This window comes from Typopeltis vanoorti, chromosome 19, assembly GCF_054136105.1.
Source record: "Typopeltis vanoorti isolate ZY-2024b chromosome 19, IOZ_Tvanoo_1.0, whole genome shotgun sequence".
Lineage (NCBI taxonomy): Eukaryota > Metazoa > Arthropoda > Arachnida > Uropygi > Thelyphonidae > Typopeltis > Typopeltis vanoorti.
The window spans coordinates 68,691,447-68,712,466 of NC_143567.1; the positions used below are offsets into that span (position 1 = coordinate 68,691,447).

The window sequence follows — 21,020 nt, forward strand, 5'->3', positions numbered from 1 at the left end:
CTGTTAGATAAGTATCAGAAAGTTGTATATGGGGGGAGGGGGTTCAGTTCCAAAATAGAAAGGTCACTAGCAGTGTACTGCAGGGGTCAGTTTTGGGACCATTGTTGTTCAATTTTTATGTCAATTATATTGGGATGTAATATACAGGGTGTTCGGGATAAATTTGACAGTTTCGTAAGGAAAAAGAAAATCTTCTTTGTATCTATTAAATTTAATGAATTGACAAAAAAACATTACAGGCAGAGTTAATTACAATACTATCAACAAGATTTACTCAAAATAACCACCATTAGCATCGATCACAGCTTCAATTCTGCTTCGGAACCTCGAACAAGCTGATGCTACAGTCTCCCTGGGAAGGGCCGCAAAAACTGTTTTAATTTTATCCATTAACTGGGCTTTTGTATTACTGGAAGTGCGATTGGTGTCTTTTTCAACTGCACCCCATACAAAATAATCCATGGGGTTAAGGTCTGGGGAGTTTGGAGGCCAAACATTTGGACTGGTGAAGTCGTAGAAATTTTCAGACAACCATTTTTGACTTTTCCCAGAGGTGTGGCAAGGGGCCAAATCCTGCTGCCATACATACGGCCTACCATTGGCTACCCTTGTTATCCAGGGCTTGACTACAGTTAGCAACTCCACGAACAAAGCCCGAATTCCAATGCCAGGGTTCTTCAACACCTGTTCCTGCAGATTTGCGAGGAATTCTGCTGTACGAACGCAATCAGATCGTCTGCTAGGGATCTTTCTTCTTGCTACATCCTCGTAGTCACCATTGCAAGTCTCTAGTTCATGCCTGATTGTTTTTACTGTATTCAGGGAGCATTGGGCAGCAGTCGTAATATCCTTATTTTGATGGCGGGCACGAATCATCATGATACAAGTTATTCTCTTCCATGATTCAGGTGGGTTCCAGCTATCCATCCTTTCTGACATCTTGTATATGAATGAAGAAGGGTCCAAACTTTTAAATGAAGAGAAGTGTGTGTTAATACATGTAACTTAAGGAAAAATATAATTAATTATAAATATGTCAAATTTATCCCGAACACCCTGTATATATATATATATTGCAGTTATGTGAAAATTGCTCTTAAGATTTAAGTAGTGATATGTAGCTGTTTGCAGATGATGCAAAACTGGGAAAAGCAATGCAGAGTCAAGTGGATGTTATGGCCTTATAAGAGGACTTGAATAGATTGCATGAATGGGTAGGTAAGTGGAACTATCAGTTCAGTGTTTGCAAAGTGTAAGGTTTTGAGATTTGATAAGCAATGATGGGATGCAAAAGGGGAAAGCTTTAAAGGAAGTAGAGGAGATGAGAGATCTAGGAGTGATGGTGGACAAGGACCTGAAATTCAGCTGCCACATTTCACCAGTTGTGAAGATGCCACATCGGAGAACCCTGACATGCAGGAATAGAGAGGTTATGATGCATTGTGTAACCTTGATCAGGCCTCATATGGATTATTGTGCACAGATTTGATCGCTATGTTTTCATAGTGACGAGGATTTGTTGGAAAGGGTCTAGAGAAGATTCACAAAGGTGGTCAGTGGTCTCTTTGGAATATGGAGTATGAGGGTAGATTGAGAGAATGTAAGTTGCAGAGCCTTGTGAATAGGAGGAAGGGGGGGATATGATTGAGACCTACAATATAGTCAGGAGTTGCTATCAGGTTCACATGGAAGAGAATTTTCATAGAATGGAAGAGAGGAGGGTAGAACAAGAGGCCTTCACTGAAATTGCATAAAGAGGGTTTGAGCAGAAGAGCGAGGAGAAGGTACTCTGCACGGAGAGTGGTTGCTGAGTGGAATGCATTGCCTGAGTGTGTTGTGGATGTAGACACATTGAATAAGTTTAAAGCATGGTTGGATAAGCACTGTGTGCAATAATGTGTACCTCCCGTGATGAGTCTCTGACTCCATGGAAGTCAGATGTTAATAATAATAATAATAAAAAGTTGGAAACTTATAACATATGAACTAAATCTTATGGACTAAGAGTAATCTAGAATCCCTGCATCTAGGTACTTTTAGACTATCAGTAAACAAGGCGGTGAGAAAGTAAAAAATCACAAATTATTTGTAGGGATTTGGACCTGCAAACTGGTGAATGCAAATCAGAAACATTACCCACTCAGTCATACAGGTTGACAAATACAACGTAAAGTTATATGATGCAATAATTCAAATAAATGTTAATTATTACATAATATACAGTAACAGAAGATACACATTCTACTGTATTATCAATTATAATATACTTTGTAGTTGACAATATTTATTCTTTCAAGTTATTTGTATTATGAAATAAAATAACATATTGCAATATTATTTTTATGACAAATAGGGAAAAAGATTGATTTTTATAACAAGTAAATAATAATTCTATGCACCAAAATGTAAGATTATTTTCCCAATCTCAATAAGTGACTTATTTCTGGATTACTGTCATTTTCACAGTATTCTATATGCTCAAGCTTCTCATGATGTCACACTTTGTGAGGATAAATTGCTCATTCATGTTTACATTCATTAAACATTAAAATTTAACTTAATATAAATATATAAACAGGAAATATAAATTCAACTTCTATTACATCTTTATTCAATGCACAAAACAAATAAGCTGTTTTAATGCAAAACAACCTATTTGGTGTTTCTGTATAATGTCAAACAGATAAGCTTAGGTGCTGAAGGTATTTCATGACTTATTTTTAACAGTATTAGTTAATTTCATATGATGATACAATGGCCGTGAGTCCCTTTTATGGGAAGGTACAGCACCATCTCAATCCCCTCAAATTTTATCCAGGCTAGGTACCGGTATAACTGATAAATCTGGCCTATGGCTGGGTCAGTATTTCTGAAGGTAATCCATGTGTGTTCATGGGGCCGGTTTGCCTGCCTGCAGGATGAAAAACCCCAGATGCAGCAGGAAAAACCCTGCTGTCCACACCCAAGACCGGCTAACTTGGCTATGGCTGAGGAAGATCCTTAAGCTGCTCACATTGTCGATGGGAATCGAACCTAGGACACTCCTTCCCCAGGCATATGGTTGCAGAGCGCAAAACCACTAGGCTAACTGCGCAGAATTTAATAGTATTAACAACACTGAACAAACTATTTTATAAAAAAAGATGTTTCATCAGTTTGTTTATATTTCGCTGGATTTCAAAATGTTTTAGTGGGCATTTTTTTCCATAATAAGCCTGTTTCGTCAGCATTAAATATCTGATCATTGGTATAGTTTCCTTCTTCAATGATCTGTTGCAATTCACCAGGAAAACTAGCTGCTGCTTTTTCATCAGCACTTGCAATCTCATCTTGTACACGAACACTATGAATGCTCAATCGCTTTTTGAACCGATCAAACCACCCTGAACTTGCAGAGAAAGTTTCTTCCACTACTGATGGCAAATCATTTTCGCTTTCTAATTGTTTTCTTTTCAAAGTTTCAAACAAATTCAATGCTTTTGTTTTATAGTCATTTGACTAAGAGGAATTCTCTTTTGGTTACAATCTTCTATGCATACTGACAATAACGTTTCCATTTCAATCATAAGATGGCTTCTGTTTCTCATAGTTTGGGACCCAGATGAGGTCGATGCACTTTGTCCTAGTTGCTTATAGTTTGCAGTGTGGTCTAAAATATGGCAAACAGTTGATTCATTTAGACCATACTCTCTTGCAATTTTGGCTTTGGTTATGCTTGTTTCATACTTATTTATCATATGCAACTAAGCTGATCACTCTACGTTTCTTCTTGATAGCTGTAGACTTGATATTATCCTTGTTTTTTTTAGCATTCATTGTAGGGGTAAATAAGAGAAATAAATATCCACATGTACTTCAGGCAAAGGCGGACAGTTACTGGTGAGCAGGCGCTGTTGGATAAAAACAAAGCGATACCTGGAGAGTGGCGACTCAAACTGGTTGCATATGTAGTGGGCTACATCTCGTGGCTGCGATAATTCGAATTTTGAGTGCAATAATTGGAATTTTGGTATCAAATTATAAACCGCAATAAATCGAGAATCACGATAATCGAGGTATTCCTGTATATAATTAAGGACAAAATATGACCAAAATTTGCACTATAAAACCAAACTACTAAAGATATATGTCTCAGTGTTGCAGGTAGAATTATTCTAAAGACTATGTATGTAGTGCAGGCTAGAAGACCAAAATTGTAACACAATATGTGACCTTTACAGTGGAAAAGTCCAGGGTTAAATTCTTTTATGATGTAAGGAATTCTTATATGGGAATTTTCAAATGAAGATGAGAGTTAATCTCACACAGTAGCAGCAGAGTGTTTCTTCCATAAGCTTGGGTCTTTTTTTTTTTTCTTCAACAAAAGAGGCAAACCAGCCAACACAATATGCAATTAAGAGACAAAAACATGTTTGTGTGGGATATAGATAGCATAGTGTAGTATAAAATGGCCTTTCACAATGAGTTTGAACCATTTATTAATAATAAAAATTATTATTATTATTCAGGATTACCATGGAAGTGCAAGACTCATCATGGGAGGCCCACCTTAGGCAACACAAATACTACTCCTTAAACCTTTTCATCGTCTGCACTCTCAGACAATGCATTCTATAGTCTAACAACCATCCATACAAAAAAGCAACTGCTCACTCATCATTTTCTTTTGCAACTTCCAGAGATGGTTCTTTGTTTTTGTTCTTTCCCCTTATTCTATATGAAGAATCTTTCTCTCTCCAGTGTCTTGTAAAACTTCTCAACAGCTTAAATGCCTCGATCATGTCACCCCTTTGTCCTAGAGCTGCCAAACTCTGCATGCCCCCAGTCTGTGCTCAACTTTATATAGTCCTAAAAACATATTTCTTGCCTATATCTGTACCTCATACTTCAACTTCTTCAAATATCAGTGTGACCAAATCTGAGCAAGCACAGTAATCTAGATATCATCTGATCAGGATTTCATACACCATTTTATTTATGTTGGTTATCCTCAGTATTACAGCATTCCTCTGAGTTACCTTCAATGTTCACAATATGTTCCCTAAACTTCAGAATTCTATCAAAAATCACCCCCTCTCCAAGATCCCTTACCTCCTCCACTTCCTCTATTATAGTTCCACCAATAGTGTGTTGGAATTCCATTGGTGGATCCCAAAATTTAAGATATTTAGTTGCATTAAACTGATATCTCCATTCATTTACCCACCTCTTTCCAGCTAGATAACAACTTCCTGAAGGCACATCAGCACTATTACTAACAATCCTCACATCGCACAAACAAGCTCTGCATCGTCTGCAAACAATTGAATATCTCCCTGAAATCCAGTGACAATATCATTGACAAAGGTTAAACAGTAAGGCCTCAGTACCGAGTTCCGTGGAATCTCATTATGACCTGCCTTCTCCCTAATACTGACCCCCCCACATAACTCTCTTCTATCAATCAGACAGCCAATTTCCAATCCAATTTGCTAACCTGACATTTACAATATTATAGTACAAATCTGTCCACGCAGTTAGCTTAGTGGCTGTGCGCTTCGCAACCATATGACTGGGGAAGGAGTGTCCCAGGTTCGATTCCCGTCAAAGACGGGAGGAATTTGAGGATCTTCCTCAGCCATTGCCAAGTTAGCCGGTCTTGGGCATGGGCAGTAGGGTGTTTTACACCAGTTTATCTGGCGTTTTTCATCCCGCAAGCAGGCAAACCGGCCCCGTGAACACACGCAGATCTACAGCCATAGATACTTAACCCCCCCATGAGGGGGGCTCAACTCGCCCCAAGGACGGGGGAGAAAAAGGGAGAAAACTCCATATGAATAAATAAAAGAGTACAAATCTGAAAATCTGACCAGAGCCTTGGGAAAAATGATATACATCTGTACTGATAAAAGCTCACAGATGAAAACAAATGTTTTCTATAAATCAGGATATCAAAATTATACCAGCCATGCTAAAGGTCACAAATGTTCATATTCTTAATGTCCAGAGATATTATCATTATTTTACTTTGCACTTTTGCATTTTAAAATAAAAACTACATATATTCATAGATTATTGGATCTCAAATGAACATTTAAAAATGAGAAACAAGATCACTTATTTCACTTCAGAGAAAGATTATCAGTGACTGGTAAACTGTACAGGTAAAGTTTATGTTAAGTGTTTACCATATATCCTGGCTCATCAGTATGCAATATACAATAATACTGCATAAAGATTTTCTAAATCATTATACAGTATTATTTAACCTTTAAAATATTATTATATAACTTTACTAATATTGGGATGATTTAACTGGAGATATTCAACTGTTTGTAGCTGATGCAACACTGGGGAGTGTGATGAGGTATCAAACAGATGTTGTGACTTTACAGGAGGGTTTGAATAGATTGTATGAATGAGCAGGTAAGTGAAGCTATCAGTTCAATGTTGCATAGTGTAAGGTTCTGAAATATGTTGGAAGTTTATTTTGCACTTGGTTAGACTATAATAAATTTAGTTTAATCCTTTATCCAAGTGTAAGCAAACAAAGTTTGCACCTGAAAATATCTTCAGGTAAGGTGACCTCTCCTATGACCTAAATATGACCTCTCCTATTGCTTCTGCCTTGGTATCACCACTTCTGGGTCTGCCTCCCACTGACGAGACCTCAATAAAGGTCGAAACCGGTCTGGGTAGTGGCCCCTTACCTTAATGCATAGCATTATACATGTCCTCAAGGAGATGTGCTTTGCATTATGGGAGATACTGAGACAAGGAGTGATGAGAGCTTGGTCCACCTTTGCTACGAGTTGCACCACCTTACCTCAGTCCTGAAGATATTTTCAGGTGCAAACTTTGTTTGCTAACACTTGGATAAAGGGTTAAACTAAATTTATTCTGAAATATGGTAGACAATAATGATATGCAAAGCATACACTTCATAGGGAAATTTTGGAGGAGATTGAGATGATGAGATCTTGGAATGGTGGTGGACAGGGATCTGAATTTCAGAGGTCACATTGTGCAAGTTTTGAAGTCATCACATCAGATTATGGCAATGATGTGGAAAGCCTTAACATTCAGAAATAAAGAGATTATGATTCCATTGTATAAGACCTTGATCAGGCCTCATATGGATTATTGTTAACAGATTTGGTCCTCTGGTTTTAATAGTGATCAGGATATGTTAGAAAGGGTCCAGAGAAGACTGAATAAGGTAGTTACTGGTCTTTAGGATGTGGGATACAAAGTCAGATTGAGGGGAATGCAATTTGCAAAGCCTCGTGAATAGGAGGAGAAGAGAGGGAGATACAATTGAGACATTTAAGTTGGTAAGGGGTTGTTACTGGGTTAATGCAGAAGAAATGTTTCATAGAATAAGAGAAGGAGTAGAACAAGAGGCCATCCCTGGAAAGTAATTGTATTTGTTATATGGAAGGTGTGGGCAAGAGCATAAGAAGCAGGTTCTTTGCATGGAAAGTGGTTGGTGACTGGAATGCATTGCCTGACAGTGTCTTGTCTTGTCAGATGTCATCCCTTCCAGGAGGTTGACTACCACGAGCTTCCACCATCTATGATTTTGTGCTTCTCTTTTGCATTCTTCATAGGACAAAAAGGTCCAGTCCTTAATATCCAATCTGTTCTTTGTCTTTCTCTTCTTCTTTTTCCTTGTATCATTCCTTCTAGAATGTTTTTTTGTAGGGATTCATGCCTTGGTATGTGACAAAGGTAGGTGGCTTTCCTTTTCTTAATAGTTTTCAACAGATTCCTATCTTCTCCAATCATCTCTAATATTTCTAAATTAATTTTTTTGGCAGTCCATGGGACTCTAAGAATTCTTTTGAGGATCCACATCTCAAAGGCTTTTAGTTTATTTTCACAATATTTTGATATTGTTCAGGTTTCTGCTCCTTATAGCAACATATTTTTTTGTGTTGACCATACGTAGCATTTGGACAGCCTAATTCTTGTTTTTGTGTGAATTTTCCTTGAGGTCAGAATGTTTTTCATGCTAATGAAGGTTGATCTAGCCATTTCTATTCTTCTTAATATTTCCTTAAACTTTCCATTCTCTGTAATTAGTTGACCCAAATATATATATATATATATATATATATATATATATATATATATATATATATATAACTCTCTACTTGATCTCAAGTATTTCCTCTGATCTTAATATTTATATCGGGTATTTTCCCTTTTTCTCTTGTTACCAGCATGATTTTGTTTTTTTTGAAGTTAAAATTAAGTCCATATTTTTCACTTAGCTTCCGTGTCTCTTCTAGTAGGGTTTGAAGATTTTTTTTTATTTTCAACTAGCAGTACTGTATCATCCGCATATCTTAAGTTGTTTATATTCCTGCCTCCTTTAAATTCTTCTAATTGCTGGAAGATATTTTCAGTATAGAGGTTAAACAATATAGGAGAAAGAAAACAGCCTATCTGACACCCTTCTTTACTGGGAATTCCTCCTGATATTTTTATTGAGGCAGTTTGCTCCCAATATAGATTTATCAGTAATCTGGTATCTTTACCATCTACTACTAAATTTCTGATGCATTTGATTAGTTGTTCATGTTGTATATTGTCAAAGACCTTTGTGTAGTCAATAAAACATAAGTAGACTTCTTTCTGCTTCTCCAGATATCTTTTTATAATAGTTCTAATGTTGAAGAGTCCTTCTCTAGTTCCTTTCTTTTCCTGAAAACCAGATTGTGTTTCGTAATTTCCATTTTGATTTTATGTTTATTTATTTCTAGGATGATATATAACATAACTTTTGCTATCTCACTGATCAGACTGATTGTTCTGTACTCTTCACATTTTATTGTCTTCGATTTTTTAGGTATTGGTAGGAACAACGAGTGCTTAAAATCTTTTGGCAGGTATCCAGTTTCGTATATTTTGTTACATATGTCAGTTAGTTATCTTATAGCCTTATCATCTAAAGCCTTTAGATATTCTGCCATAATTCCATCCATTCCTGGAGCTTTTCCTGGTTTCAGTTTCCTAATGGCATTTGTTATTTCCCAGGTAAGAATAGTAGGCCCCTCCAAATCTTCTTGCATTGGCTTATCTATTTTATCATGAAAGTAGAGTTCCTTTGAATACTCTACCCATCTATCCCTTATTTTGTCTTTCTCCATTAGGATGTTTCCACTGGTATCTTCAATGCAATGAGAGCTTACCCTTTTGCAAGATTTGCTAGTTAGCTCCCTAACTTTTTCATGAAGTTCTCTTGTTTTGTACTTTTTGTCCAGAAGTTCAATTTCCTTGTATTTGTTGTTGAGCCATAGTTCTTTTGCAATCCTACATTCTTTCCTGATCTCCTTGTTTAAGTTCTTGTATTCAGGACGATTTTTGTGTTTCTTTCTTTCCTCCATCATTTTCAGTATCTTGTCATTCATCCAGGGTTTACTTATCTTCTCAAATTTGGGAATTGTTTGTTTTACTGCCTTTTTTTATGCCCTCTTTAAATTTCTGCCATCTATCCTCAATCTCATCTTTAGGGTAAGGATACTTGGTAGGATCAGGAACATTAACAGCAGTGGATTGTGCCAGTTCCTTTAAAAATGTATCTTGTATTTCTTGATTTTTAAGGGAGCCGAGATCATATTTTTCTATGTTTATAGGTTTCATTGTTTTCTTTAATTTTATCGCTGCTTTAATAACCACAGGGTTGTGGTCTGATCCAACATCAGTCCCTGGGGATGTTTTGGCTTGTAAGATGTTATTCCGGAATCTTTTTTTAATCATTATATAGTTAATCTGGTTCCTACAGCTCTCTCTGGGACTTTTCCATGCATAGTGAATGCAAATACATTGAATGGATTTAAACCATGGTTTGGTGAATTTTGTGTGTAACAGTTTGTATACCTGCTGCAATAAGTCTTTTAAACTCCATGAGGACTGGTGTTAATAATAATTATATAGGTGATCATTGTAATGCATTACAACTCACACCAAAGTTCAAAAAATAAGATGCACTTTCAACATGGGCTAAAAAAGATAAGTAGGGCCATCTCCAAATGGCTCAGCAATCAGTTAATGTTAAGCATTAGATTCCTGTTGAGTTTGTACTGCCATGCACATTTGTAGCTTCACTGCCATAACAAGTCATAAAATCCAAATTATTTTGTTTTTACTTAGTGATGATTTTGAATATGCTTGGAATATATTGTGTGTGTATAAGTCTGAGGACACAGAATTATCTTTTTGTATAAACAAGTCATTTAAGTCTGCAAAGTAGTCAGTATAGGATATTTGCTACTAATTAGCTTTCTTCATTGGCAGTTATTAAGACATTAATAATTAATGAAACAAATTATAGTACTTCAGTAAATTAGATAGAGTTTCTTCCACTCCAGAGACTTATGCATTAAACCATCTTTTGTATGAGCCATTGTAATACTTAAAAGCCATATACTGTATGAATGTATTATGTCAGGACTTACTTACCTTCTTCCCACTGATCCCAGTCTATCACAGCCACTTCTTGTCTTTCTAATACTGCTCTGAAAGAATGAAAATACCATATAGACTGGAAGGCTGACACATGCAGATATTTACATTATTTGAAACTGATACAAATGATCATTAATATTATAATTAACTGAAAGTTATTTGAACTAACTTGCTATAGCTTCAAGTTTCACACCAATTATAAGCTGTTTTAGTATTCTATTAACAGTACATAATTAAAGTACAATTGATTAACTGTGATTGTGTGTAATTACAATGACATTTAATTAAACTTCATTTGGAATTAAAATAGATTTCATTTCAACTGAAAAGGAACAATTATCCCTTTGATGAATAAATAACCACATGCACAAGTGATTAAAACTTTAAAGAGACAGAACGAAATGTAAGAGGAAATCTCCATTGTATTCGCCAATGATTACAAAATTCATTAGAGTTTGAGTATGTATATGTTTCAAGACAGAAATGCGTTGTTTAAAAAAAAGTGGGAACATCTGTTTTCTACAAGAAACCTCAGAGGGAAAGAAGTGAATTTTTACACACACACACACACACACACACACACACACACACACACACACACACACACACACACACACACACACACACACACACACACAATCATTTATACAGGGATCCCACTTTTAAAAAAAAAAAAAAAAACCGGGGAATCTTTAATCTCTTCCTTTAATCTCTTCCTCCTCAAATTAAAATAAATTTTAATTTGAGGAGGAAGAGATTAAAGAAGAAAACAATCAGACACCAATTTTTCAATAAAGATAAAATAGTCTAGCTCCAATCCACAGACCAGAAATATGGATATGTTTAACAGTGTGATAAACAAAAGATAGCCTCTTGTGCAGTTAGCCTCTCTTAATTGTTTGTCCAGTTTTATTTCTTTATTTTAATTTAATAATCTATAACTGATGCAGATGCAGATGCAGGAGCCATATATGTTTTTATTTTATTTTTTTTTGTGTGCTAACATCAAGCACATCAAAATATGATACTAATTTTTGAAATAGTCTTAGTTGAAAAAAAGCCAAGACATTTAGTGTCCAAAACAGAGCTCTGAAAAACTCCAAAAATCAGGACAAATGAGATCTCTGTACATATTACAATTAAGTAAAATTTGAAATGCTATTAGCAAACCACTGAAGTAAAAATTTTTGATAATTTGTACTGCACAATAAACTCTGATATTTGCTTAAGGAAATATCTTTTGTTTGGCAGAAGTCAGCAGCACTGAGTTACAATGAGTCGGTTCAGGGTCAACAACTTTCCATGAAATGCGAGTGCACAAGGATTACACTGTTCACATCATCTGATGTGCATGTGTTACTGCCACAGTTTAATAAGATGGTTTCATTCATTCTTATGCTGTGATTGCACTACCATGAAGAGCAAAAGAAAGCAGATATGTGGCAACCACTGAGTGCTGCCACATCTGTTTCAGGGCTCATAAAATTTGGCATTTACTTTCTCTTAACCAGCATTGTGCACCTCAAAGTGACTTGATGGAGTGAATCTTGCCATAGCTGTTCATTTATTATTACACGATGCCAAGACTGCATGATTATGATCGTCATCTGAGTTTGTAATTGAACAATGTAATACAAGTGTATGAACTGCACGAAATCATTTAGCTAAATGTGTGTATGTGCGACAAAGTGGCATTAAAATCTGTAAATCTGTACAAGCAAACAATTACATGAGTTATATACTCTGGATGTTAAAGTGGAAAATCAGAATTGGATCTGGGCTTCTGCATATGATGCAAAAGCATGCATATATTTAAGAGAATATTTATTATTATTAATATTATTATCTGACTTTCATGGAGTCAGACTCATCGTGGGAGGTAAAACTGTTGCACACAATGCTCATCCAACCGTGACTTAAACTGATTCAATGTGTCTACATTCATGTTTCAGTAAGGAAATACTGTGCGTAGACATATTAATTAAAATAATAATGGAATTAACGCACGTAAAATATTATTTATTAGTAGAATTTTCGGCTGAGTATCACAAGCATCTTCAGTACATGTGAAAAGCTAATTAAACAATAACTGATAATTCCAAAAGGTTCCACCTAAGTAGCTAATGTAAGATAACTAAAAAAGGTTATTAAATTTCCTAACTTATTTTTAAAAAATAAATAAATAAATAAAAAAATAGATAAATAAATACATTATATATACAGGTATCCCTCGATTAACGCGGTTAATTAATCCCTCAATGTTACCGCGTATATCAAAATCGCGTTAATCAAATCTAATAATCATTGTTAAAAATTACATCCATGATCGATTACTGTATTAATAATTCGTTTTATATGGTACTCTTTTAGGAAAGATAAAAAATTAATGCAAAGTAAATGTTTAATAAATACTTGTACCTACATTATTTACTGCAATTTTTTTATCAAAAGAAGTTATCAAGAGTCATTTGAACAGTTTTAGTTTTTTTCTTATCGGCATAAATTCTACGATAACAAGCAAAATGACTCTCCAGACCTCAGCAAACAAGCAATAAAACATAAAGAAGAAACACTGCAAATATAATACATGATGGTACAAATTAAGTGGATATTGAATCCAACATTATTTCATAGCTGAATATAGAAACTACATGAGTTTCGTGCCGAATATTGCAAGGAGATGTGCTTTGCATTATGGGGGATACTAAGACAAGTAGTGATGAGAGCTTGGTCCACCTTTACTATGAGTTGCCTCAGTCCTGAAGATACTTCAGGCGCAAACTTTGTTTGGTTACACTTGGATAAAGGATTAAACTAAATTTATTATAGTCTAACCAAGTGGGAAAAAACTGCCATCTTTCTCTAAATCCAGAGTAATTTAATAATAAGGTGAGACCTTTTGGCAACTCATAGGTAAAGATGACTTCTCCATTGCTTCCACCTTAGTATCACCACCTCTGGGTCTGGCTCCCATTGACAAGACCTCAATAAAGGTTGAAACCAGTCTGGGCAGTGGCCCTTCCCTTAATGCATAGCATTATACATGTCTGCAAGTAGATGTGCTTTGCATCATGGGAGATACTAAGACAAGTAGTGATGAGAGCTTGGTCCACCTTTACCACGAGTTGCCTCAGTCCTGAAGATCCTTCAGGTGCAAACTTTGTTTGCTTACACTTGGATAAAGGATTAAACTAAATTTATTATAGTCTAACCAAGTGGGAAAAAACTTCTGATATCTTACATTAGGTACTTAGGTGGCAAAATTCTTTTGGAATTGTCAGTTATTGTTTAATTAGCTTTTTACATGTACCGAAGATGCATGTGATACTCAGGCGAAAATTCTACTAATAAATAATATTTTACCTGAATTCCATTATTATAATTTTAATTAATATGTCTACATTCACAACACACTCAGGCAATGCATTTCATTCACCAACCATTCTCCCTGCAAAGAACCTGCTCCTCACTCCTCTGCTCACTCCCTCATTATACATTTTCAATAACAACAACACCTGAATAGCTTATATGTCTCAATCATATCTCCCCCCCCCCCTCTTCCTCCTATTCGTGAGGCTTTGCAACTTACATTCTCTCAATCTATCCTCGTACTCCACATTCCAAAGACCACTGACCATGAATCTTCACTGGATCCTTTCTAACATATCCTTGTCTCCATGAAAACCCAGTGACCTAATCTGTGCAAATAATCCATATGAGGCCTGATCAAGGTCTTATACAATTGCATCATAACCTCTTTATTTCTGCATGTCAGGGTCCTCCACATCATTACCATTATCCAATCACAACTTGTGTAATGTGGCCCCTGAATTTGAGGTCCTTGTCTACCACCACTTCCAGGTCTCTCATCTGTTCTACTTCCTTTAAAATTTCCCCACCAAGTATACACTTTGCATCCCATTGTTGCTTACCAAATTTCAAAACCTTACACTTTGCAACACCAAACTGATAATTCCACTTACCTGCCCATCTATGCAATCTATTCAACTCCTCCTGTAAGGCCATAACATCTGCTTGACTCTGCAACTCTCCCCAATTTTGCATCAGATGCATATCACTAGTTAGTATATTTAAGGGCTATACATTCTTCATGTTATTTGCTGCTCAAGTGAAGGGAGTATAAATACCATGCAAGATGCTAATTCTGTTTAAGAAATATCTCTGACTTATTTATGAAATCAAAACATGTAACAAAATTACTTGTAATGAGACTAGCACCTCATGACAGTGCATTGCTGGTTCCTTAAAAAATACCCAAGACATACCTGTGGATGAAGATAATGAGTATCAAAGTATGTTCTCATTTGCCTGACCCATATTTTAAGGTATATTTCATCTACTTACAAAAGCAGAGTTTAATGATTTTGTGAGAGATCTGAATCTTACAAAACATCCTAAAATATTAGAATTTAGGCTGCAAAGTTGGATCCTCTCCAAGAAGGGTAGTAAGATCACCCAGCTCTAAAAGTATTAGCAAAATTATAAAATAAATAATAAACCTTCTTATGCCTTTCATTCACCAAGGGAGTAAGAGGAACTCTTTTAGTCCTAACTTTTGAAAACCAGTAAATTGGTGTCCAAATAGTATAAGATAAAATTTAGATGTAAGATAAAAAAAAAAAAAACAAGTTTCTGGGAGTGAAAAACCCTATGTGCCTGCAAAACTCGACTAACTGAAGAATTACCCAAATGAAAATAGCAGGTCTAGAACGTTCTAATCAATGACAAGAATCAGATCTATAACAGTTTTTTTATGTTTTGCAATAATGTTAATCAAAATGCTGAGAAAAAAACATCATCACAATAACTGGCCTTTGTTTAAAAAATGCATCAAATTTAAATTTGAAGAATAGGCTTCTATATACTTGAGATCAATCGATCTCTCTCTCTCTCTCTCTCTCTCTCTCTCTGTGTGTCTGTGTGTGTGTGGCATATAAAACTAAATGAAAAAAATAAATATAATCCTTAGCTCACCCATGATATGGATGTACTATAGGTTTACAAGAATCTTTTATGGGTGAGAGCCACATAAAAAAATGCTATTTATATGAAGGAATCACATGAGAATACAGTTTTTCTTATTAAAGACATTACCTATGGCTATAGACACACATTTTTTGCAACCTCATAATAGGCACCTTTAATGCACATGTGGCAAGGCTTCATAAAATATTACTTTTTTATACAGTTGAAGAGCTGAACTAGATATCCATTATGTAAACAAAAAAAATGACAGAGGCTTTGAAATTTTTCATAATGCCAGGTGCTTGTGAAGTTAGTGAAAGTTAGAAATCTGAACTGGCTTGATAATAGTGGGATCCTCTATGATGAGCATTAATTTGTTAAAGAGAAGTCATGTAATATACAATAGTCCCCCTCCCTTATCTGTGGGGGGGGGATATGTTCCAAGACACCCCATGGATACCTGAAACCTCAGATAGTACCAAACCCTATATATACTATGTTTTTTTCTATACATACATTTTTATATTTAAAAAAAAAAAATTAACAGCCTATTTTTCTACCCATAGCAGGGTGAAGGGCTCTCACATTGCAGGAGGTTTTTGGGTCTACTACTTCCATGGTGACCCAGTCCATATTGGGAGAAGACAATCACAAACATCGATGCCTATGTGGGATTTGAACCTGCAACCTCTTGGCTGGAGTAGCCTCTTGGTTGGACTCATCCCACCTTGCCAACCAGGCCAGCAGGTCTGAGAGCTTACAAGAATACAATTCCTGGCATCCCTGAGTTGCCTTAGCTTGCACTACTTGACTTAAGTAGCTAAGGCAATTTGGGATGCCGAGGATTGTATTCTCGTAAGCTCTCAGGTCAACTTACGAAACTTTCAAACTTTCTACAACCATTTGGTTTTGAAATAATGCTATAATATCATTATTTGAAATAATGCTATATTTCATTATTTCAAATAATGAAATAATGCTATATTTCATTATTTCAAATAATGAAATAATGCTATATTTCATTATTTCAAATAATGAAATATAGCATTTCATTATTTGCTATATTGATTTGCTAATTAATGATAAATTGTTTATTTCTGGAATTTTCCATTTGGTATTTTCGGACTGGGGTTGACTGCAGATAAAGGGGGGGGGGACTATGGTATAAATAGACTACTAAAACAACAAGATGGATGCACTGTGCACAGATTTGGTCACTGAGTTTTCATAGTGATGAGGATATGTTAGAAAGGGTTCAGAGAAGATTCATAAAGGTGGTCAGTGGTCTTTGGAATGTGGAGTATGAAGACAGATTGAGAGAACATAAATTGCAAAGCCTCGTGAATAGGAGGGTGGGGATATGATTAAGACATGTAAGTTAGTCAGGGGTTGTTATCAGGTTGAAATGGAAGAGATTTTTCATAGAATGGGAGAGGGTGTAGAACAAGAGGACATCCCTAGAAATTAAGGAGGGAGTGAGAAGCAGGTTCTTAGAGTGGTTGGTGAGTGGAATGCATTGTCTGAGTGTGTTGTGAATGTAGACACATTGAATCAGTTTAAAGCATGGTTGGATGAGCTTTGTATATGTAATAGTGTGTACCTCCCCATGAAGAGTCTCTGACTCCATGGAGGTCAGATGTTAATAATAATAATAATACATTGATTCTGCCATGGCCTTTGATAAATCTCAGGAAAAGTTATAATTAAATTAGGACAGATTGGTTGGATAATGGGTTGTTGAGCTGGACATAGATTGGCTTCTGATGAGAAATGAGAAGAAAATCCTAAGACAAATTTCTTCGTGGATGAACTGCCTTTTATAGGCCTGAACCTCCACTGTGTGCAAGTGCACGTCTCTCGAAACTGGTCACATAGCATGCACGAGTCCCCCGAAACCCATCACGTGTTTGCTTTCGGATATGCTGACATCATTCTTCACATGTCTTCGAATTCTTTGTCCATGGCAACTGTAATCACGTATTGACCTCTGGACATGATGAAATTTTTGCGGGTCTCTGGAATTTTCCATTCATGGTGGCAATTCTCAGCAGTTTCTCACTAATCTTAGCATTATCTTATTGACTTACATTATTTAGAGCTTTCTTTGATTTCTTTGTTGTCATGTGCTACATTAGTTTAACAAAGACTCAATACAATGCTTTTACATTAAGGAATATTTAACAATTTTCCGAGTACATTCTCCTAGGAAAAAAACCCATGCAAAACTGAACATGATAAGTTACTTTATCATGAGAGATTTTACACTTCCATGAATGACCTCTTGTTTTCCCTTTGTTTGTCTCCATTCTTTGTAAACTACCATCTACATTAATCTGGAAAGAACTTCTTAATAACTTATATCAATCACTCCCCCCCCTCCTAACCACTAGTCTCTGCAACTTGCATTTCCTTAATCTGTCTTCACACTCAACATTCTAGAGACCAGAAACCACCTTAGCGAGTCATCTTTGGATCTTTTTCAGCCTTTCATCCTTTTGAAAACCAGGTGACAAAATCTGTGCACAATAGTCTATATGGGGCCTAATAAAAGCCTTATATAGTGGAACCATAATATACTTACTTCTACACGTCAGCATCATTGCCATAATCCATCATGCTGTCTTCGCAATTCTAGCAATGGGTGCCCAAAATTTTTTCCTTATCCACAATCACACCCAGATCCCTCATCTCCCTACTTTCTCCAAGATACTGCCACCAACTGTATGATCTACATTCCATCTTTGCTTCCCAAATTTTAAAACTTTAAACTTTGTAATATTGAACTGGTAATCCCAATCACTTGCCCATTTAGCAAGTGCATTCAACTCCTCTTGCAAAGCCACATCAGTTTTATCCCTTATTGTCATCCCCAACTTTGCATTGCCTGCAAACAACTAAATATCACCATTCAGACCCTCCTGGTATCATTAATATACAAGTTAAACAGCAACGTTCTGAAAACAAACCCTTGGGGTACACCACTTAATTCACTGGGTATCGCTCCTCCGTACACAACTTGCTGATATCTATCAGACAACCAATCTCTTATCCAATGTACTAATCTACTATCCATCCCATGTTTTCTAGTTTAATCACCAGCTTATCATGTGGCAATCTATCAAAGGCCTTTGCAAAATGTAAATATACCACTGTATACGCATCACCTGTATCCAATGCCTTGGCCACTTTGTTAATAAGTAAGCAGTTTACTAAAACCCGATCTTCCTTTAGTAAACCCATGTTGACCATGAAAGAGAATGCTGTTATCAACCCAGTTCTGAATCTTGGTCCTGACTAAATTCTCCAATACACAGATTGATTTGCAATGCTAAGCTTAGTCTTATCACCTTCCTTATGAAGCAGAACAACTTTGTCCTATTTCCACTCTTTTTTTGGAACTCATCCCAGTGCAAGACTCATGTTAAAAAAATATATGTCAAAGGTGTTGTTTACTGTCTGGAACGCCCCTTAAAAACACATGGTAATATATTATGGAGCCCTACTGCCTTTTTAACCTGAAGTTTACTTAATTCCTCATATACTTCCTCCTGTTCACTCTTCATGAGTACCTATTCCTCCTTCTTTACCAATGCATTCATTTGCATGATGTCACAGTCATAAGAATTAAATACCTTTATGAATTGCTATTAAACATCTTGCCTATATCCTTTGCAGTTGTTATCATTCCACAATCTTTTTTTTTCTGTTGTCTACGTATCGGAAAAAAAAAAAAAACTCCTTGGGATTTGTGAGCTAACCATTGCTCATACTATCCTTTTGCCATCCGCACCAAGCGAGTCACTTCCCTTGCCCTCTCTTTATATACTTCATGCAACTGGTTATTACCACTCATCTTATGCTGTTTCCATACCTTCTACAATATGCTTCAACGCTCACATTAAACTTGGTTTAGTACTCAATCAGTAGCGGTTCGAATCCTGTCTGGAATGAGAGAACATTAATGAAGGCTTTTTAACTGAATGCAACATAGCTGGTAGGGTTTTTTCTCCTGGCAAACAACAGACATATGATAATGTAAATCTGATTAATTAAACTGCCATATCATTGCATTATTATTATTGTGTGACACCTCCAGAGAGTTGAAAGACTCATCGAGGGAGAGTGTGCCAACAGCAGCGAACGATGGATCCCCTTCCAACTACTAATTGCGCCCAAATTGTAGAGTAGCAGAGACTCTACCAATCGACCAACCTTTGCTGGCATGAATAGCTGTGACAGATCCTAATATCCTAAAATGATATGGAAGCATCAAATAAAATAATATCAAAATTGAACATTTCGTTTTTTGCACAAAACACTGAAGGTCTGTCACCTCCTTTTTTTTTTTTTTCGTCACAGTACACACACACTCACATGGATCCGCTAAAACTTTGTATGTAGCTTAAATGTAGGTATAATACAAATATCAATAATTTAATACAAATCGTATTTCTCACATTTTTCGAGTAATCGATTTAAAATTCATCAGAAAATAACTTACAGTTGTATTCCATTAACGACACTACCAAATAGCCCTAACATTCCCAAGAATTCCACCATGCTGTAGCTTTTAACAACAAACTCTTCAGCAACGTTGGAGATTCCGTAGAGGGCAGCACCTGACAAACATAACATATCACCAAGGAGACGGTTGCTAGCTGCAAATAAGTGAATATTTTATTAAGTAAGGTAGAAAAGAGAAATCACAGTGGATAATGTTTTAACAAGGTATATACTGTTTGTCAGAAGGCTTACTATCATTAATTTATAAGTTGGATAAGTAAAATAATAATACAATTAAATTTAAGTAAGTATTTTATGTAGATCGACTTTGTTTGGGCAAGTTTACCTCTATTTCATCTCTATTTTCAAGTCCTGTTTCACTAACCGATGGTTTTTTACAAAAAAAAAAAAAAAAAAAAAACGGACAGTTTGGAGTTGAGTTCATAGATATGATATTTGCATAACAAGAACTGGAGCGCTGGTACGGCACGCGTCAAAGAATACGACGAGAAGACTCTGCAGTTGGCATGTCTGTGGTTTGCATCTGAAGAACAGACTGAGTCGAAGAAATAATACGTGACCTTCTCTCCCTATCCCCCTTCCAGTAATTCTATGGAATTGACGGACATCTAAACATAGGAACCTTCCAGAAGTTCACTGCAAAAATAAGAAGTGCGGATAATATGTTTCATTGCAAAAAGGTGGTTCTAACAACTGCTGTTATTTCATCAGACCATTTATTAATGCCAACTTTCATTCGTAATATGAATCAGGAATTTTTAATTTCAATGGCGTATTTACGCAAAACTCTGCAGGAAATTAGGGGGAGGAGCATCCTAGTCACAAGTCAATCACTAATTGACTTGTGAAAGCGAAATCGGTCTTTTCATTCTGTAAATATATTTATTTATTCATTATGCGAATTGCATTATAGATATGAAAGACTTTATTGAATAGTATCTTTTGCTAACATTATACGTAATTTTCTGTTTTTGTAAACATTTTTTTTTCAAAAAAATGATTCGAATACAGACATGTTGTCTTACAGAATAATCGGAAAGACAGTACTATATATATGT

General features: G+C 35.8%; 1 protein-coding gene across 5 annotated transcripts in view; it reads right to left on the reverse strand.

Moving 5' to 3' along the window:
* The window catches only part of LOC150096226 (solute carrier family 35 member F1-like), a 593,479-nt gene that overhangs the window by 85,709 nt on the left and 486,750 nt on the right, over positions 1-21,020 (reverse strand). For all 5 annotated transcript variants that reach the window (XM_090409172.1, XM_090409169.1, XM_090409168.1 and 2 more), the window contains exons 5-6: positions 19,940-20,096; positions 10,447-10,502 (exon numbers count right to left, since the gene is read on the reverse strand). In XM_090409172.1, the coding sequence (XP_090265298.1) occupies positions 10,447-10,502; positions 19,940-20,096 (213 nt within the window). The remainder of the gene's footprint in view (positions 1-10,446; positions 10,503-19,939; positions 20,097-21,020) is intronic.